At 39.5% G+C, this 22647-nt stretch overlaps 1 protein-coding gene across 2 annotated transcripts in view; it reads right to left on the bottom strand.

Annotated features, from left to right (window-relative positions):
- Positions 1–22647, bottom strand: part of clec16a (C-type lectin domain containing 16A) — a 271578-nt gene that overhangs the window by 116526 nt on the left and 132405 nt on the right. For both annotated transcript variants that reach the window (XM_087997666.1, XM_087997667.1), the window contains one exon: positions 5974–6018. In XM_087997666.1, the coding sequence (XP_087853792.1) occupies positions 5974–6018 (45 nt within the window). The remainder of the gene's footprint in view (positions 1–5973; positions 6019–22647) is intronic.

The raw sequence follows: 22647 nt of genomic DNA on the forward strand, positions 1-22647 counted from the left end.
CCATCCCTACTTACCCTTGAGATGGTGGAATTGAGCTGCCATCTTGAACCATTGCAGTCCACCTGTTGTAGGGTGACTCACATTGTCTTTTGGGAGGGAATTCCAGGATTTCAATTTTCACCAACACTACCATGCCACCTCCTTTGCATTTTGCCTGTCCTTCCTAAAGATGGAATACCCTTGCATGATCCATTCCCAATCCTGGCCACCTCAAAGCTATGCCTCTGTTGTCACAATTTTATCAAACCCATTTACATGCTGTTAGTCTATTTTATTACAAATGCTCCTGCATTTAGATATAGTACCTTTAGAGTTCTCTTTTTGACACTTTTTTAAAAATATCATTTTTACACCTAGCCCTGGTTTCTGCTGCTTTCCATTTTTCTACCTTTCACTTCCTGGTTTGGTTTCCTGCCCTGGTCCCCAAACCCCTTGCCACTAGAGTGTAAACCCACTAATTGTACTAGCAGTTGATAGGGGGAAACTCATCTACCATATCCAGATCCCATCTGCCCCAGTATTGGTCTCCATGTCACAAGAATTTAACATTACCCCTCTAGATACACATTCCAACATTCTTTTGTCCTCTTTCTGATCTCCCAAGCGGTTGGCAGTAGCAGCAAACTGGAGATTACTATCTGAGGTTGCGCTTTACATTTCCTTGCTCCCTGTATGTTGTTTGCAGGATCGCATCCCTTTTGTCAGTGGTACTAAGTAGGCAATGACCTCTGGCTGCTTTCTTACTCCCTTCAAAACATTTTGCAACTGCTCAGTGACATCCTTGATCCAGTCAGTGAGAGGCAATGCTGTCATGTGTGTGGTCACAGAAATGTTGACAATAAAATGCCTTATCATTACTGCTCTCTCACTTTACTCTTTCTGGCTCTGTGTAGTGAACTGTTCAAGGAGCCTCAGCAAAATGTTGAGCCAAGCATGTACAAAAGAGTTGAACTGCACAGGTGGAGTGAGTGTGTTTCTCTTGCTATTTCACTGCATTTGGTCTCACAAAAACTAGAGTCAATGGGAACAAGCGGGAGAACTATTTGTTAGGAGTCACTCCTAGCATAGAGGAAGATGTCTGTGATTGTTGGAAGGCAATCACCTTTGTCTTGGGATAACACTGCAGGAGTTCCTCAGGAAATTTACTAAACCTCCCAAGACAGCATCTTCCAAATTCACACTCGCCATCCTGAAGAATAGGGCAGCAAATACATGGGAACACCACTACATGCTAGTCTCCCTCCAAGCTGCTCACCATCCTTTCACTGTCAAAACTGTGAAAGTACTCCCTAACATACTGTGGAATAGACCATAGAGGTACTTTATTGCCACCTTCTCAAGGGCAGTCTGGGGTGGGCAATAAACACTGGTCCAGTCAATGACTCTTAAAATGTCATGAATTAATAGCAAAAATGATCAAGGATAGATTGTAGTTTAGAAATCCCAAAGACTGAAAGCTTTTAGGACAGTCTTGTTCAAGACCTAATAGGGGTCAAAAGCAAACGTAATTTGTCCCCTGGAAAAGACACTGGGGCAGTTCAAGGAAAGCTCAGTTACATCGGCCTAGCCATTAACTTGTAAAGCTTCCAGACCAGGAATGTTCGATTAGAATTCAGTAGAATATTAAAGGGTTGAGAAAGTCTAAACTCTTCACTTCTCAATATAAAATCACAATTCTCAAGACAGAACTGGGGAAAAGCAGTAAAGTTGAACCTTAAGATTTGATACAGAAGCACTGCTTCTCCGAATTTGAATCACGATAAAGTAATGGTATTGGAGAATAGATGAAACTTCACATTCCTGTGTGTTTAAAAATTTTACAAACTGTGCAGATAGAGTGGGCTTTTGTTCCTTTTGTGTAATTAACTTCTATTTTATAGTTAAAGAGAATCTGGGGCCTTGGGTGCCCACGTTTGAACGATGGCTTTAAACAAAAAGTAAAAATGTTGGAACTATCAAGCTAGACTTTATTACAGAATCAGACTCGTACATTGTTTTGTTATGATTCCATCTGATGTTACCAATGTCACTGGGCAACAGTTCTTTTAGGCGCAATTACTCAAGATGTTGCGAAACCTTCTCAAAGCTGCTAATTTGCTGTTATATAAATAAAGTTCAGTGGAAGCAGCATTCCATTCTGGTCAGCCTACTTAATAAATAAACCTTTTACATGTAGGAATTGCAAGAAAACTCCTGAATTATTCTTACTTTAACAACCAAATGTCTGGGGTTCTGATGCCATATTTTGCAAATAAATTTAAAACTGGCTACAAACCACAGGCGAGACAAGTAAAGAAAGAAATACTCACTAAATAATTCCAACCCAATAAAAAAATAAACTAGAAAAGTTAATGAAATTTGCTATGCAGAAAGCAGTTGAAATGTTTGTGTAAGGAAGTTAAAAAAAAAGATTTTAAAAAAGCACAGCTTGCTTTCAGCAACATGCTCGAGTGTTAATTCATTAACATAATTACTAGTAAATCAAATTACCTTCACTGAATCCTTCACTATTAGCATTCTGGAGGTTACCATTGACTGAACTAAGTAATGTTGATATAAGAGCAGGTCAGAGGCTGGGAATTCTGTGGCGAGTAAATCACCTCTAGACTCAACAAAGACTGTCCCGCTAGCTGCAAAGCACAAGTCAAGAGTATGATTGAACACACTCGACTTGCATGGATGGATGTCACTCCAACAGCACATAAGAAATTTGACATTATTTGATTGGTAACCCATCCATGACAGTAGTGTGTACCACCTACAAGATGCGCTGCAAAGATTCACCAAGAATTCTTCAACAGCACCTTCCAAATCAGTGACCTTTACAATCTACAAGGACAAGGGCAACAGAAACATGGAAACACTATCACCTCAAAAGCTCCCCTTCTGGCAACAAACAATCTTGACTTGGAACCATATAGTTGTTCCATCACTTGGTCAAAATCCTGGAACTCACTCCCTAATAGCATAGTGGATGTATCTACACTACATCAACTGCAGTAGCTCTAGAAGACAGCTCACCGCCACTTTCTACAGAGCAATAAGGAATGGAACAGTAAATACTGGCCTGACCAGCAATGCCCACATTCCATGAATTTGAAGCTTACAGGGAAGCTTCTGGAAACCATTATCGGAATAGGGTTAGCAGTCACAAGGAAAATGGTGTTGATTAGGAAGAGTCAGCATGGACTTTGAAGGGAAAATCGTATTTAAACTGATGGGCTGGAGTTTTTTTTTGAAGAGCTAACACAACGGCGCAATGAGGGCAATGTTGTTGATGTGATATGCATGGATTTCCAGAAGACATTTGAAACACTGCCACACGATAGACTTGTGATGAATGTTAGAGATCATGGTATGGAGAGAGATATGGATACAAAATTGTCTGAGGAATAACAAATATAACATGATAGTCAAATGATATTTTTTGGCCTTCAGGAAGGTTTATAGTGGAGCTTAAAAATGTGTTGCTGGAAAAGCGCAGCAGGACAGGCAGCATCCAAAGAGCAGGAGAATCGACGTTTCGGGCATAAGCCCTTCTTCAGGCTTATGCCAGAAACGTCGATTCTCCTGCTCCTTGGATGCTGCCTGACCTGCTGTGCTTTTCCAGCAACACATTTTTCAGCTGTGATCTCCAGCATCTGCAGTCCTCACTTTCTTATAGTGGAGCTTCCCAATGGTCAGTTTTGGGATCCCTAACTGATCTATATTAATAGTGTGAATCTTGAGGTGCAGGGAACAATTTCAAACTTTTGCAAATGACATTAAACTTGTAAGAATTATAAACTGTGAGGAAGATAGTGTAGAACTCCAAAATAATATTGACAAGCTGGTGGTGTAGGCAGACAAGCGACAGATGAGGTTCAATGCAGAGAGATGCGAGGTGATACACTTTGGTTGGAAAACATTGTAAGTGGGAGGGTGGGGGGTGGGCGCTGCAGGAATAGACGGCCTTGATATATAGGTCCACAGATCATTGAAGTTGGCAGGACAAGTGGAGAGCAGCTAATAAAGCATACAGTGTTCTCAGCTTATTAGTAGGGGCATAGAGTACAAGAGCAAGGAGGTGATGTTGAACTTGTACAAGATACTTGTTAGACCTCTGTTGGAGTATTCTGTACAGTTGGGAGTGCCACATTATAGGAAAGATGTAAATGCATTGGACAGAATGCACAAGAGCCATTTCAGGAATGAGAAATTTCAGTTTGAACTTGTTGGGAAGAAAGCAGAGAGATTTGATGGAGGTTTACAAAATCATGAGTGAGTTGGATAGAGTAGACAGGGAGAAACTGTTTGAAAAATGAATGAGGGGGCATAGGTTTAAAGTGATGTGCAAAAGAAAGGTGATGGGAGATTTTTTTTTCTTCGCTCAGCAAGCAGTTAGTGTATGGAACATGCTACCTGATTGTGCTACCTACTTTTAATCTGCTGCACTGAGTTATTTACTAGCCGGCTTGCCCTGTATTTTTTTTTAAACCTTCATTCTTGGAATGTGGGCATGACTGGCGAGGCCAGAATTTATTGCCCATCCCGAGCTGCACTTGAGAATGTGGAGACGGACCTCTACAGTTCATTTGATGTAGGCAGAAATACAATGCCTATGTCCTGCTCATCTCTCTAATGGGATCGTCATTTCTCGATCTTATGTGTTCACTGAACTATTCTTCATATTGTGCACGTCATTTAATTGCTCAAACAGCTCATCACTCAGTCTCCAGCTTAACTCTCAATTTGTATCCACACTGACTTTCTATTCCACTCCCTCCCTAAAATTCAGGGTCAGCTAGCTCAGTTGATTAGACGGCTGATTTGAGATTCAGAGTGACATCAAGAATGCAAGTTCATTTCCCACATTGGCTGAGGTAACCACAAGGGTCTCACTTTCTTGCCTGAAGTAATATAACCTTGCCTGAAGTAATATAACTACTGCAGTCAAAAACCAAGCATCTGACGTTCATGATGGGGAAAGGGCTTTCAAAATACAGATGGATGCATAAAATAATGCACGTTATAAAAAAAGAGAGGAAAAAAAATGTGCCCAATGCATGAGTAAGTGTGCACATGCACAAAATGCACACGAGAATGTGTATGTTTGGGTAAGTGCAAGTGTGAGTGATTTCTCCTGCAGGCAGGATGAAAGATAAATATTTTTTAAAAAAGGAGGGAGACAGAAAAACTTTAACTAAGAGAGAATTCCACCTAAGCAATCACAATAACAATGATAAATTACGAAACAATAATAAAATGCTTCTCCTTAGAAAGGAGATCATGCCAGAGGATAAAGACATGGTACAAATAACATTCTTCTTTTCATTTAGTTTGAAAGCCACAGACTTGTGGCAATAGTTCCTTGATTTTATTGTCCCAATTATACAAATTTTATGGTGAAATTTCCCTTTCCAGCTCTGGTTTAAGAAATGATCTGTTAAGATTTTACTGGAGGTTTGAGTACACGTAAAACAACCACCACCTTTGGCTTTCACATTTTTATACCTTTCCAAGACAAGCACTGCAGATAGAGGAGACTTCTGTCCATATTTCATTTTTTTTGATGGTAAAAGAAAATAATTTGGTACTTTCTAACCATATAAAAATGGTCTTTATAGACAATCAGTGACTTAATGGAATTGATGAACAGAATTGTCAAAATCATATTCCAGTAGATAATAAATGATGGACAATTAAGAAGATAAATTTTCATTTACCATTAAACCATTCAATCTATATTCATTAAAATGTGTGTGTGATGCATTAGAATTGTCAAGGCAGAGCAATTTTAAAATTTAAGTACCTCCTTTCAAAAAAAAACAATATATTTTCTTTCTAGTATACAGCACAAGATTTTGATTTGTCCATTTTTTTCAGTTTACCCAACTAAATATATTTGAGCACATTTTAAGGTTTCCCTATTACATAGAAAAATTGCACTAACGTCAGCGTACTCAACAAAATACTTGAAAAATCTAGCTTTACCTTATAGAAACGCCGCAATAAGTGGACACTTTCTTCCCTCGCCCCCTGTAAAAAGAATGAAAAATTATAGAGCAGCAGAAATAATGGAAGAGTGAAGGAATGCATAATCTGATTAATTAACGCAAGGCACATCACACCCAACCAAGATATAAATAAAAACATATATGGATCAAAACAGGAAAAAAACCTCTCTAGCTTTACGTTCTTACTGTGTTTTCTGGGCAGTTTATACCAATGTAAACGCAATATTACAGCACAATCAAAATAGGTGTAATCAGATTGGTGGTTTTGAGAGTCCAATTTAACTGTCAGAGGTAGTCAGAATAGAGTGCTGAAGGCCGAAAAACCATGGAAATATTAACACCTACTTCCTTTTCCATACAGACAGTCAAGTGCATTTATTACTGCTTTTGACTTATTGATGAGTTGACTGCAGGAACAGATTCTCCAAGGCAATGTGTTTAAGTGGAGTAGTGAAACAGAGATACCCAAAAACCTTTCGTGTAAATCTTCCTGCATCTCAATCTTGTCTTTTTTTGGTACAACCTCAATTGAAATGCTGAGACTTTTAAAGCATTCAAAATCTCGAGATCAGAAATCCATACAGCATACCACTGGAGTGTATTCTCACATCAAACCACTCTCATATTTTCAATGAGTTTGAACACTAAAGCTTTGTCAGTGAAAAGCAAATTGTGAGGTGCTACCAAGTTGATGGTCCCATGTTGTGTAGTTTGGAGACTTAAAATCTGTGTACAACTATTTGTGCACTTAAGCAATTTATATCAGCATTAGAAATGAACCTCCATAAACTAAGATTACTCGAGCAAACACTCCAGGAAAATCATCTTCAATAAAAGCATTAAACAAAGTATAGCAAACCATCCCAGTACTTTCATGATCTTCCTGGTAACCACAATGCTGCTGAAATCAAGCCTCGTTAAGCCAGTGAGCAGATCGATGAGTTGGAACCTACACAGCCACCAAACCCCCCCCATCCCCTACCCACCAACATTTCAGTCTGCCCCAAATATAACTTCCAAAAGGTATTTATCAATACCCAAAGAAACGTTCTTACATGTCCTGATATAGAAGCTCTAATTTTTTGCCCACTCATTTGCTAATTTATGATGATACCACACAGCTTTTGTTTGACTACACTATTCTGCAGCTGGAATTGGGTCAAACTTTGTGCACGCAGAGATAGGTGCAATATCCAGTAAGATGGCAGTGGAGTAAGATGCTCCAGCCAGAGCTCTTCTGCTCCACCCATTCTTTACCTTCTTTTTCTTTTTTACCGCTCAACTCTTCTCCCCTCTCTTGACCTTGGACACCCAGCCCTGGCCTCAGAAGTGGGGTGGGCGACGATGCCAGTTATGAGAGCAGGCACGTGGCAACCAGCCGCCTACTGCGGGAGCATGGTGGGAGCGGCCCGGTGCAGAGTGGGAGCAGCGACACAGCATGGAGTGTGGTTGCAGCCAGCCGTCAGACCAGGCAGAGGCTTCCTGCTTTGCCTTCTGTGGACAACCATTGGAGGGAGATACTGTGATAGTTGTCTTTTTAAACTTTGCTATGATCATACTGTGTATAGCTGTAATGTAACTGACTTTCCTTCAGTTCTCTGTTCTGCAACTAAGAATTGTACCTAGGTACAGTTCCTAAGATGGTGTTCTAAGTGGCTACTTGTAAACCTTTCACTGCACTCATTTGAGTGCATATGACAATAAAGTAAATTCAACTCAATACATGGAATAAGGATTAAGTGCAGTCGCTCTGTGCGGGCTTTGGTGAATATCAGGAAGTCAGGAGGGATCAGAAATGTGGACATGAGAGAAAATGTAACGGCCAAGGCATCGGAGTCAGGGAATGGGGACTGTAAGGACGAAGGGATGAAAAGGAATGGGATACACAGGATTGATGGCACAGGAAGGGGATTTAAAGATGTACAGCAGGAGACAATGAGAGCTGAGAAATAATCTAGCAGCATTCATTTAAGAACAGCGTAAAAATGTTCTGATTAAATTTTGAGAGGAAATAAATTTTGTTTTTAAAAGATCATGGTTGTGCAGTTGAGATATTTCAATTCCTGCACACCCTCTTCTTTACTTAATTTTTCCTTTGGTTGCTAGTAACATGGTTAATTTAATAACGGATTCCTTTCTCTCAGACCCAAATTATCCACATTTTCTTTATTAATCACTAAACCTGAGAAGAAGTAGCAATGCAACACAAATAGACAGATCAGAAATAAAGGTCCAAAAGGATAGAAGCAATAAAATCATTTTTTGAATCGCTTGCTAAAAGCAGATAGTTGACCATTGCAGCTGTTGTAGAAGTTACCGATAGCATTTACGTTGGTAGTTGAACAATCAACTTCAAGATTCTTAGTTTTGCAAGTTGGTTGAGGTTCTGGTGTCTTAATCCCTTGTCTGGCTTGCTTAGGTAGCTGACGTCAAGCTGACTCAGCGACAGGGGTTCCTTAAGATAATTTTTCAACTGTGACCTTCACAACACGTTAATGCTTGAACCCAGGTAGTATACGCACCAAAGTTCAGTCCCACTAACAAACATGAGCAGAGTTGAAACCAGCCTTTTTAAATGACTCTCTATGTCTGCTTGAGGAAAAAATATGTATCTGCAGTTTGGGACATAATCTATCAGAGATTATCAGCTCCTCATTATCTTGGTTGTCACAAGAGATCCTAATTCAGTCCATTTTGACTTGTCTCTTCCTCCTTCGAAATGTTATTTGCATTTTCCTTTGCACTTTAAGGTGTGACATAGCATTTTTCCTTCTATCAGCCCTTGTGTGTTCATGACTCTCCTGGGAATGGTGGTGTCTGGAACTTACTGCTCAATGTTGAGGTAGCAGTTCTCAATTCATTTAAAAGAAACCTGGATCTACATCTGAAGTGCTGTAACAGATTAGTAACTAGAAACTGGGATTAGAATAGTTTGTTCAGCCAGCCCAGGTTCAATAACCTGCTTCTGTGCCAGAACTTCACTATGGTATTGGAAAAGCTGGCTATGACTAAAGATAACTTACCTGGTCTGGATTGGATTGCTTGCATCCCAGATTTCGAAGGGAAGTGGGAGGTTAAGATGTAGAAAGTGCCTCAACCCCATTTCCACGTCTGTTTCCCCTTTGTTAATCAAACATATATAGAGTGGCTGGAGAGGCCCACACCCAGAGTGCACCATGCGAGTTATCATTCAGTGAAAAAAGGAGGGGAGTTGCTGCATCCTTCTCAAGCTCCCTGTGTCAACTGGGAGACCCCTCTTCCACAGGTTTCTTTCTCTATGCCTCCCATATGACAAAAGGTGGAAAAAGGAGCCAGCGTATAGGACCAACACCATCTGAAAGCTCCCCTCCAAACCACATACCATCTTGACTTGGAAATATACTGCTGCACTTGCATTTTCTTTTCTGGGTCAAAATTCTCCTTAGCTAGCAGCACCGTGAAAGCACATTCGCAGCACTGCAGCAGCTGATTTATACAGGTCACCTCCACCTTCTCATGGCAAACAGGGAATGGACAATCTGTCAGCATGTCATTAATTAAATGAAAATTGCGCCGACTCAAGCAGTTGCAAAAAAAAATCATTGAGAATGAATTCTCATCTCAATGGTTCTCACCCCATAACTCTCTCACTGACATAGAAAGTGACTGTTTTTATAAATAAACTTTTGCAGCAGCCCACAAAAGGCCAAAACCAAGTAAAACTGCATCGCGCAATTACACCTACCAAATCCATAACTTGTGCCTGCATGTTCACTTTAGTGGAGATAAGAACATTGAGGCAAAACTTCCACCATGTTGCACTGTCTCCCAGCATGATTCACCCAAAATTCAAGAGAAAAAAATTTCTAATGCAAGTCATACCCAGAACAAACAAGCTTCCACAACTTTTAGCACTGGCTCAAAAGACACAATAGTGGAAGGTGACTCTGTCTACAAAGGTGACCATGTCTCATTTAAATTTATTGTCGAGAATGTAGTGCTGGAAAAGCAAAGCAGGTCAAGCATCATCTGAGGAGCAGGAGAATCGACGTTTCGGGCATAAGCACTTCAACATTCCTGCTAAAGGGCTTATGCCCGAATCGTCGATTCTCCTGCTCTGCGGATGCTGCCTGACCTGCTGTGCTTTTCCAGCACCACACTCTCGACTCTAAGCTCCAGCATTTGCAGTCCTCACTTTCTCCTCAGTTAATTTATCACAATGACAAGGTGGAACTAAAACAAAACTTTTTCTAGGTTTGAGTATTAAAAGGCATCACTTAGAACATATTTGAGATACAGTTAGCAAACTAATGAATCAAACATTTTACTGAACCACTTACTAAAATGTCAGCTTCAATTAAACCAAAATTGGTTGTTCACAGGTAGCACATCTGATATGACTATTAAAAATATTTATATTTCTGATAAATCTGTTTTCATCTGTACTGTATTAATAACACACACAAGACTACCAACATTAAATACATGGAACCCACATTGGCTATCCCAAAAAAATTCTTGAAAGGACACAAGGGACCACAACAAAAGCCGCTTTGGTGGAGTTTTGTTTTAAAATAACAGCCCATCCAGAACAAATTCTATCTCTGGGATTTGATGCCAAATGGTCCTAACCTAAGAGTAGTTTCTTAGCATACCTAGGTGCAGAGTGACGAACTCCCCCATTTCCCTGAAAATAGTTACAGTATTGACAATAATCAGGTGAAATGGGATGAGTGGAGTCCTATAGGAGTTTGCACTGGGGCGTGAAGATATTTTAAGATTTACATCAATTACTTAAATGAAAGAAGGCACACAGTAGCTAAATTTACAGATGATGAATATAGATAGATTGACAGTGGGCAAATTCTGGCAGATGGAATATACGACAGGCAAATGTGAAGTTCTTCATTTTGGCTTTAGGAATGAAAAAGCAGAGTGGTACATAAAAGGAGAATGACTTTGGAAATCCCAGGTACAGAGGGATTTATGGTCCTACTGCATGAGTCACAAAAAGTTATTACACATGTAAACCGAAGACCAGTGGGACGCTAACTTTTATTGCATGTGGAATTGAACATAAAAGTTACAATATTACACTTCAATTATACAAGACATTCATGAAGCCGCATCCTGAATACTCTGGGCAGTTTCAGTCTCTGTATTTAAGAAAGCTAGTTAATGCATTAGAGGCAGTTCAGAAGTTCACTGGAATGAGTATATTATCTATGACAAATAGATGGAAAACTGGGCTAGTTTCTACTGGAATTTAGAAAAGTAAGGGTGACTTGGTTAAAATTTGTAGAACCATAAATGCTTTTAACAAGATCGGCATGGAAAGGATGTTTCCTGTTGTAGGTGAACCCAGAAGAGGGGCACTGTTTTCAAATTAAGGGTCATCATTGTAGGACAGAGATGAGCATTTTTTTCCACTGAGGGTTGTGTTACTTTGGACCACATTGCCTCTGAAAGCAGTGAAAATGGTGCTCTTGAATAGTTTCAAGGTAGAAACAGCTTTCTGTTAGACAAGGATTTCATTGAAAGATTTACTTCTACTCCTAATTTATATTTAGATGATGCAAACATTAAAAAGATGTCTACAAATAAGTCACAGTAGCAAATGGAGCGAAAGGGGAAAATTGGTGAAAAGGCCAGATTAATGGCTCTTTACTTAAATGCACAGAGTGTTCAGAACAAAATAAATGAATAGTATATGTTAATGGGGAGGATCATATAGCCATGACAGAGCAGTGTTAGAAGGACATCTAACCTGGGAACAAAATATTCAGGGATGAGAGATTTTTTGAAAGGTTAGGCAGAAACAGAGGAATAGTAAGATGGCACTTTTAGCGTGAGATGGAAGAAGAAAGACAGTAGAAATAACAAAGGGTGGAATACACTGATGGGAGTAGTCTACAGACCCCTGACAGTAGATCCACTGTAGGACTGAGAATAAATCAAGAGAAAATGCGAATATGCAAACATGGCAGTAAACTAATCATGGGTGACTTTGATTGTCATGTAGTTTGAGAAATTCACTCGGGCAGAGATAGCCACAAAGAAGAATTCAGATGGTATTTGAGACAGATTCCTCGAACAATACATTGTGGATCTAACTAATGTTCAGGCTATTTTAGAGTGGTACTGTGTGTCGAGGTAGATTGAATTAAAAACTCAGTAAAAAAAAACCGAGGAAACAGTCTCATGACATTGTAAAATTTAGCATTCAGTTTGACAGTGAGAAACTTGGGTTGGAAATAGCTAAACTTAAATCAGGGTAATTGCATAACGACAAAGGATAAGGGCAGAGTTGGCTGAAATGAGGAGTTTAGCAGAAAAGACAACTAAGGAAAGAAATGGCTAACATTTACAAAAATAATTTATGACTCACATTAACTATGTATTCCAGTAAGGAAGGAGAGGACCCTAGGAAGGGAATAAACCAATGACAATTAACCGTAGAAGTTATAGTGTTACGGACTAGGCCAGACCACTCAAAACATTCTTAAACAGGCAGTTCAGACCATAACTTTGCTATTTGTTTTGGTCAGTGTATAGTGAAAATTACCTGGATTAAGTTAGCAAGGTTGACTACCAGGTTTAAAACAGAAAAGATTTATTCATAAAATTACACAATGAAGTATGAAGCACAGAATAAAGATCCCCTACAGAACTCAGTCTATCCAAACTAAAGTATGTGTTCCGAATATACACAACAGTGCCAATAAGCAAACCCCCTTTAAAACACAGTACAAAAAAAAAGGGTCAGATGCTTACAGGTTGAAGTTAGAAGGGCAGAAGAGAGAGTTTCCACACAGCTCACTGTTAAAGTCCCAACTAGTTCTGGACTGAACTAAACTGCTCAGCTCAGCTAGAGAGCTGACCATTCCCCTTTAATTCTACAGGTCACTTCTAAAACATGACCATTTTGGCCTGAAGTCTCATCTGTTTACATACAAACAAAAAGGCCTCTCAATACCTTTTACTCTCTGTACTAAGCCAGTCTGATTGGAGCCCAGCCTGGTTTATTACCTCTCTGAAAAAATAAAGGTCAGAGTCCCCTTGAGCCAAGCTTTTAGAAAAAAAAAGGAACTAGTTTTGTGACAATAGATAAGACTAAACCGAAAGAAAAATGTACAATGTGACAAAGATTTGTGGTAGGCCAGAGGATGGAGAAATTTTAAAAACTTAACATGACTAAAGAATAATCATGAGGGAGAAAATAAGCTTGGAGGATAAACTAGCAAGTAATATCAAGTCAGACAGCAAGAACAACATCATACATATATTTTTAAAAAAGGCCAAAATGAACATAGCTCCCTTAGGGGGGTTTATAACATTCCCTAGGAAAATAATAACTGGCAACCAGGAAATGGCAGAAGCATTTAATAAATACATCCCATAGCATCAAGGGTCAATGGGGGAATAAGGGAGGAAGTAAAGCAAAAACTATTAGTAGAAATAAAAAATACTTGGGAAGATATTGTGGCAAAAGGCTAATAGGCCTTCTGGGATCAGATGGATTGCAACCTACAATACTAAAAGTAGTAACTACAGGGATAGTGGATGCACTAGTAGCAATCTTCCAAGATTCCTTGGACACTGACAAAGTTCTGGATGATTAAAAAATTATTGAATTAACACTCTTATTTCAAAATGGAAGGTTTCTACTATTAAAGTTGTAATACAGAACATTAAAAATATATATAACATAATCCACCTGTCAACTGGTTTAGTGTAGGGATATCATGTCTGACAAATTGGTTAGAAATGTTTGAAGTAGTAACATGCAGAATAGATAAGGGAAGGAGACCTGTAAATATTATACATTTGAATTTCTGAAAGACATTGCATAAAGGTACTGCACATTAGGCTACTTAATAAAATAGAACCATTGGTACATGGATAGAGGATTGGCTAATTAATAGAAGACAGAGTTGGTTTAAATAGGATATTTACAGGATGGTAACCTGTTACTAGTCGAGTGCCACAAAAGGCTGTTGGCTTTTATTTCAAAAGGAATGGACTATAAAAACAGGGAGGTCTTGCTAGAACAATACAATGAACTTGTCAGACCTCAATTATGACACTGGGTACAAGTTTGCTCCCCTCAGGAAGGTATACTGGCATGAATACAGATAGTTGTGTTGGTATCTGCTCCAGACGCAGGGTAGTGAATTTGTGGAATCTTTCACCACAGAAGGCTGAGATAGATAGATATTTAATCAGTAAAGAAATCAAGAATAAATAAGGCAAGCAAGTTGATTTAAGGATTATCAGATCAGCCAAGTATCTCATTAAAAGATGGAGCAGACTCAATGGGCTGAATGGCCAGCCTCTCTTATGACACAAGGTCTTGTCAGTTATGTCAGATGTTTATTATTTAGAGATTGCACTGGAATAATATAATGCAAATTAAAAACAAATTGCATTCTAAAACCCTGCATGATTGCATTCTTTTCTGGAAGATTTTGTGGTTGTAATTGCGCACATCAGCGAGTGGAAACCTAATCCATAAAATTGATTCAGATAACTAGGACAATTTAGACAGCAGTAGTTTGCACCCAGCTTGCCAATTGCACTCAAAGTGGAAACTCTATTCCTTTATATTGCTCAAAGGGAATACATAACAGATTGACCTATTAATTTATATACTTCCATCAAGTAGTTGTTAAAGTGGCTAGTTGATCTAGAATTTGATTAGGTGCACAGTATGAAGTGTGTGCACTGCAATCATTAACAGGCATCTTCCCTCATTTTCTCAGCAAAAGAGCAAGTATAGTATTTATTAGTTTCTAATTAAGATCTGCTAGATTCAGCTGAACCAACCAGTGCCAGAGTTTTGGTCAAAATTAAGTTGCACATTCTCCCAGTGTCTGCGTGGGTTTCCTCCGGGTGCTCCGGTTTCCTCCCACAGTCCAAAAATGTGCAGGTTAGGCGAATTGGCCGCGCTAAATTGCCCGTAGTGTTAGGTGAAGGGGTCAATGTAGGGGAATGGATCTGGGTGGGTTCGGAGGGTCGGTGTGGACTTGTTGGGCCGAAGGGCCTGTTTCCACACTAAGTGATCTAATCTAATCTACCTTAAACCTATACTCTATAATTTTGAACTCCCCTACCCTGGGGAAAAGACTACAGCTATTCACTTTATCTATGACTCACATGATTTTATAAACCTCAATAAGGTCACCCCTCAGCCTTCGACGCTCCAGGGAATATAGCCTCAGCCCAGCTAGCCTCTCCTTATAACTCAAAGTTTAGGTAACATCCTTGTAAATCTTTTCTGCACCATTTCTGACCTTATGATGGAGGGAAGATTGCTGATGAAGCACCTGAGAATGGTTGGGCCCAGGACAGTACCCTGAGGAACTCCTGCAGAGATGTCCTGCAGCAGAGATGACAGACCACCAACAAACAAGATTCCTGCAAATTCTTCAGCCTTGTCTTTTGCACTGTTGTACTGGGCTCTTCCGTCACTGAGTGAATTGTTTAATTGTCTGCCACCATTCACAACAGGATGTGGCAGGACTGCAATGCTTAGATCTGATCCATTGGTTGGGGCATTTCTTAGCTCTGTCTATCATTTGCTGCCTTGACATGCAAGTAGTCCTGTTTGGTAATTTCACCAGGTTGACTCTTCATTTTGACCTATGATTGGTGCTGCTCTTGGCATGCCCTTCTGCACTCTCCATTGAACCAGGGTTGATCCCCCTAGGTTAATGATAATGGTTGAGTGGGGGATATACCAGGCCATGAGGTTGCAGATTGCATTAGAGTACAGTTTTGCCACTGTTGATGGCCCACAATGCCTCATGGATGCCCAATCTTGGTAAGTTGTTAGATCTGCTCAAAGTTTGTCCCACATAGCATGGTGATAGTGCCACACAACATGGAGTGTATTCTCAATATGAAGGGAGAACTTCATCTCAGAAATAATTAGGAAATAAAATCCCCAAGTAACCAACCAAAAATTATCCAATAAACCGATTAACAGTCAAACTTACAACATTAGAAACATGTCTGATATATAACTGAACACGGCACTGCAATTTAAAAGGGAGGTTTGCAAGCTGCACATGGGTATCATTCTTAAAAAAAAAAAGAGGAGGATTGGGTCAATTTTTCTGCCACAGGAAATTTATCTTGTTTTCAAATTTAAAGAATAGTAAGTCCAAGCATTTTGATCTAGTACATGAGTTAGATGCATTTCTATTTTAAATTGTAAAAAATATACAGAAATTTTCCAAACTTGCTGAAAAAGCCAAAAGAATAAAATTGGACTTGGATTTGCAACAACACAGATCTCAGTTGAGATGGAAGTAGAAAACTTCAAAACCTGAGCCAAAAAAACTTTCCCCCTAGAATTGGCAGAAGATAAACGCTCAGGTAGAAATTTCTGATTTATAGTGACAGCTACTGGACACCCGCTGTATACTATGATAGTCCACATAGTTGAACAAACTATCAATCTGCATCAGTCAGGCTTTCACATTTGAGAGAATAGCCAGTTTGGCAAGTTAGCAGATGGTGACAGCAGTGGTGAAACAAAACAGATGCGTGAATGAAGAAGTCCAAAGAGGTTTGCGAGACAGAATAAATAAAGCAGAAACAAAACTTGCAATTTTCAAACTTCACTTTCTTTTGCAATTTCTCTTTCTTTCCCCAAGCATTCATTTTATTTAAGATTCCAGAAGCAAAATGCATTTGCTTCCTCTTTCAAGTTACATTTCTTGCCAGTAAGCAGATTGCCAACCAATTAGACTTTTATTGGTTTCTTTCTACGGAGTGCAGCTTTCACTCAACTAGCAAAAAGACAATTTATGCAATGTTTGGTGCAGGACCAAATTATTCCAGTGTTCATTGCTGCTCCTTTAACTCCCTGGATCCTAGGCTCCCAATTCTTTCCCTACATCTCTTACTCTCTTTGCTTCATTTTGTCTGCTAAGAGGCTCTTCTCTAAGCTTTGGGCCACCTTATCTAACATCTTCTCAATGTCTGTGTCATAAATATATATTGATTACAACTTTAGGTCTAAAATTCAGTTTATGGATGATCTTACTAATTCTTAGCAAATAATACACCACAGACTCCAAATAACACTTCAAATTTGCTGTCACATTTTCTTCATTTTAACACTATTCTTCTGGAACAGTGACCTAATCCAGAACATGTCAAAGAGCAGGTGACTGTAGACCTCTGGCGTGTTAATGGCAAAATTGTTTATACTGGAGTGGTTTATGATGTGTTGTGTGAATATAGAAGACCATTAGCTTGTTTTCAGTTCAGGGTAATCAATGATGGATTTTATTTCATAAAATCCAGAGATTGCAAGTTTATTGGAGCAATTTGTAGGAAACCTAACTGTGGTCAGAAGTATAGTCTTTCTCCAACAAAGGAGTTCTTTCTTAAAAAGCAGCTCAGAGAGAACAGTTACATCAGTAAATAACTTAAGTTTGTGAAACTTCTGAACCAGTCTGCATACTTTGAGATATGCAGGTTAATAGAACATGAGAGTCTAACATCTCATTTTTGTGGGTATTCATGCAAGACAAGTACACAGTTCACAGGAAAGAAACCGGCGAGAATCCATTAAGTATAACAGAGCTTTGAAATAGAGGGATAATTCCTCGGGTTTTGAATCTCTAAAGTGGCTATGTTGGGGAGAAGGCTGAAAACTTTATTTTCATGCGAGTTTTATGATTTTTAACGAGGTTTGATGGCTAGATAGAATTTTCTTTTTGTTTTTGCCTTGTGTGACAGCATTCTGTTGGTACAGAAAAAAGCAGCCCCTCCGGTAGCAATGTTTTGCTGACTAAGCACTACTTTAATGAATGAAAAAAATACACCAAGCCAAGTTTCATTCTGATATCTGAATTTTTCGTAATACCATCATTTGGGATCCAAACAGTCCCAAAGGCAGAGACTACTCCATTGTAGTCCTTTGCCAGTCTCTCACATTTCATCCTTTGTAAACTTGAGATCATCCAAAGTCTGCTGCCCATGACTTAGAATGCTCCTTTCCCCTTTCACCTCTGTGTTCGCTGACCTATAATGGCATCTTGCCAAGTAACATTTGGATTTCAAAATTTCATCCTTGCTTTCAAATCCCTCCATGGACCTATCCCTCCCCACCTCTGCAATCTCCAAAATTATGTTCTCTCCTCTAATTATGGCCTTGTGCATAGTCCTACTTCAAATTATTCCAGTGTTGATGGCTGCTCCTTTAACTGCCTGGATCCCAGGCTCCCAATTCTTTCCCTACATCTCTGCTTCATTTCCTCAGCTAAGACGCTCCTCTCTAAGCTTTGGGCCACCTTATCTAACAGCTTCTCAGTGTCTCAGTGTCATACTTTGAATTAGAATGCTCCTGGCATGTTTTAGGATGTTTCATTAAACTAAGGCATTTCTTAGTTGTTGGCGATGCTTCACTGTAATAAAGGAATCGAGAAACAAAGTCAAGTCAATGAATAGGACAAAAACACAAGCAGGCAGAGAGGTTGGTTTTTAAGATTAATTTAAAAGAATGCTGCAGTGACTTAGTCATCCTATGGCACGTGAATAAGTAGAACAATGGGGCCAAAGATTAGCTGCTTCTAATACTTTTAAACAACAGAGCAAAGTACAGCACCGAACAGGCCTTTTGGTCCACGGTGTTGTGCCGAGGATTTATCCTAATGTAAGATAAAATAACTTAACCTACGGACCGTTCAATTCACTGCTGTCCATGTGCATGTCCAGCAGTCATTTAAATATCTGCTTCCACCACCTAATGATTCTGCTTCCACCACCACAGCTGGCAACGCATTCCATGCATTCACAACTCTTCGTGTAAAGAACCTTTCTCCGACGTCCCCTCTATACTTTTCTCCTAATATCTTAAAACTATGAAACCTTGTGCCAGTCAATCCTGCCCTTTGGGAAAAGTCTCATTACCTTGTACACCTCGATCAGATTACCTCTCTTCCTCCTTCTTTCCAGACAGAAAGGTCCAAGCTTAGTCAACTTCTCTTCAAAAGAGAAGTCCTCCAGCATCCTGGTAAACCTTCTTAGCACGCCTCTCCAAACCCTCTGTATTTTTCCAAATGTAGAGCGACCAGAACTGGACACAATATTCCAAGTGGGGTCTCACCAGGACATGTAGAGCTGAAGCAAAACCTCACGATTCAAACTCAATCCCCCTATTAACGAAAGCCAAAATACCATATGCTTTCTTAACAACCCTATCCACTTGGGTGGCAACTTTTGAGGGATCTATGTACTTGAACACCAAGATCCCTCTGTTCCTCCACACTACCAAGAACTCTGTCTTTAATCTTATATTCAGCATTCGAATTCAACATTCCAAAATGCATCACTTCGCATTTATCCAGGTTGAACTCCATCTGCCATTTCTCAGCCCAGCTCTGCATCCTGTCTAGTCGTGCTGCAGCCTGCAATAGCTCTTGAGACTATCAATGGCACCTTCAACCTTTTCATCATCTGCAAATTCAGTAACCAACCCCTCAACCTCCTCACCCAAGTCATTTATAAAAACTAAAAAGAGCAGAGGCCCAAGATCAGAGCCCCGCGGGACCCCACTCAACACTGACCTCCAGGCAGAATACTTTCCATCTACAGCCACTCTGCCTTCTGTCAGCCAACCAGTTCTGAATCCAGATAGCCAAATACCTCCTGACTCCTGCATCCCATACCTCCTGACTTTATGAATGAGCCTACCATGGGGAACCTTATCAAATTAAAAGCTAATAAACTTTGTTATTAAGGGAAAATTTAAAGATTTTGGATAAGATTTGTAGTTCAGGTTATAAGTTTGCTCACTGAGCTGGTAGGTTTGTTCTTAGACATTTCAGCACCATGCTAGGTAACATCATCAGCAAGCCTCCGGCAAAGCATTGGTGTTCGGTCCCACTTGCTATTTATTTGTCATAAACAAACGTCATATACAAAATACCGTGGAAGGACTGCAACAAACATTACATTGGGCAGACAGGCAGGAAAGTAGCCACCAGGATACATGAGCATCAACTAGCCACCAAAAGACATGACCAACTATCACTAGTATCCTTACTTACAGACGAAGAGGGAAACCATTTCGACGCACGGGAATTCCTCAAGGCCTGGTTTTCAAACTGGAATTCCATTAACAAACATATCAATTTTGACCCTATTAACCAATCTCTCAGAAACAGAACTGGAAATGATATCACCCACCACAACAGACCAAGATACATAAATAGCAAGTGGGACAGAACACCAACACTTCTGCAGAGGCTCACTGATGATGTTACCAACATGGTGACGAAACGTTTGGGAAAGTTAGAACTAATTTTCATCAAAAATATAAATTGAAATGAAAGATCAAGATCCAATCTCTTTTGAAGTTCTCTATGGAAAGATGGACGCAAGAACGCTGAAAGCATTTTACCCCATAAACTTTTGTAAAGCAATTAATTGTTATAACATATTCCATTATTGGCATCATAAAAAATGTTTCATTATAACTATTTATTCTGGCTCGTTATAGCCTTGCAATGGTTATAAATCTCTTCAGTTTTCAAAATAAACACAATATTCAAAATATATCGCAAAATAAATTTGGCAATTCTGTAGTCAAAGAAAAAGCCACATGGCTGCCCATGAAGCCTTTTGCATGTGTCAAATCCCTTGAAGACAATTAACCTCATCTCATGCTCATGTGTTTCCAGAATGCCAAATAACAGTAGTCAATTGTTGTTCTGGAAAAGGGGAGAGAATGGTAAAAACCTAGGTAGCAGTGCCACAAGTTGTTTTGAAGTTGAATCTTTTGGGATGAGGAATAGGTGGACCCCTGCTCTAATTGCCATGCAAGGCAAGGTGAACTTTTTGCTCACTGATCCCTCCTTCAAAGATGAGTAAGTGGAGTCAAATTTAAGATAAGTAGCATTGTCCATTGCCATCTATACTGTTTAAAGTCTGGATTGACAATGTTACCAAATGGTGAAATCTAGAAGTGCCTGTTCTGTCCATTTTTTTTCCCTATAATTAGGATATAGTTGCTGAACATACTGACTTCCAGTCCACAACGGCAGCTTGACAATCTCATCAGTGCCAGAACTTAGTAGTGACAGCGAACATCGCCGTAATGACAACTGATGGTGACTAGGGCGAATTAAATCCAGGGATTTTAGGGTGCTAAGCAATTGTGCAACAGGGGAGGTGGATAGGTCTTGCAGGAACAGGCAAGTAGGAACAAGACAGAAACTACTGGTGGGGTGTGGTTGTTCCAATGTACATGGAAAAACCACCCACCTCACTGGTTAATACAGATTCTTGCATAAAGGTTTATGCATTCAGCAACTTCAACTTCACAATTCAGAGGCCCATGACACACGTCACAACATCCCTACAATGTGAAAACAGGCCATTCAGCCCATCGAGATTGTACCAACCCTCTGAAGAGTATCCCACCCAGACCTATCCCATTCCCATAACACTTCATTTCAGATGTCTAATTGATCCATCCTACAGATCCTTGGACACTATGGACAATTTAGCATGGCCAATGCACCTAACCTGCACATCTTCAGACTGTGGGCAGAAACCAGAGCACCCAGAGGAAACCCATGCAGACATGGGGAGAATGTGCAAACTCCATACAGTCTCTAAGGGTGAAATCAAACCCAGGTCCCGGCGCTCAGGCAGCAGTGCTAACCATTGTGCCACCGTTCTGTCGCTATATTTCCTAAGAGTCAGTCAGAACTGTATGGAAAGTACAAAGCAAAAAGAAAACTAAAGTAGAAAAAAATTAATGACAAAATATTAAGAATTTTCGAAAGAAATCCCTGACCATTTGTCAGTTATTGAAATAGTTTTTGTCCAATACTAATAAATAATTCTAAAATAGACAGAAAAATATATTTCCAGAACATTAGCATAAAAACATTTTGTTTGAATTTGTTAACATTGTTATTTGAAAGACTCTTTCCAAACATCCTGGATTGAGAAGTGACTGATTACAATGTGTATGGAGCAACAGGAGTTTACACTGTTGCTAAGTGTAAAAGATTAGAGCATAGAAAGTCTCTCTCTCAATTTGACACCCATTGTTTTCCTCTTTTTCCTCCATATACAATCAAAGCCTCAGCTGAATTAACATTACATTTGTTTTAATTTTGTTTGTCAGCTTATCATTTAACAATTCCTTAGACTCTCATTTCAGGCAAATGTGTACTGAGCCAATACAATAATTATGAATCTGATGTACTTACTGATTGATATATTTCACTATGTGTGTTTAACATTTAAAAATATAACAATTAGTCACATGCATCTCCACTAAATTCTGCAGTCAGCCTGTGGAATTCATTGCCACGGAGTTCAGCGGAGGCCGGGATGTTAAATGTCTTCAAGACAGAGATTGATAAATTCTTGATTTCGCAAGGAGTTAAGGGCTATGGGGAGAGTGCAGGTAAGTGGAGTTGAAACCCATCAGCCATGACTGAATGGCGGAGTGGACTCAATGGGCCGAATGGCCGTACTTCCACTCCTATGTCTTATGGTCTTATTTTGAGCAATATAATGTGCTGGGCTCATCCAATGGGAATGCCCCTGCAGCTTGATGAAGAACCAAGTTTGAAACAAACAGCACTAATCACCATCTCACATGTGCTATAATTTGAAAAGCACTTTTATATTTGTA

Source organism: Chiloscyllium plagiosum, unplaced genomic scaffold (assembly GCF_037043375.1).
Source record: "Chiloscyllium plagiosum isolate Xiang-an unplaced genomic scaffold, Cpla_swu_hap1 HiC_scaffold_20, whole genome shotgun sequence".
Taxonomy (NCBI): Eukaryota; Metazoa; Chordata; class Chondrichthyes; order Orectolobiformes; family Hemiscylliidae; genus Chiloscyllium; species Chiloscyllium plagiosum.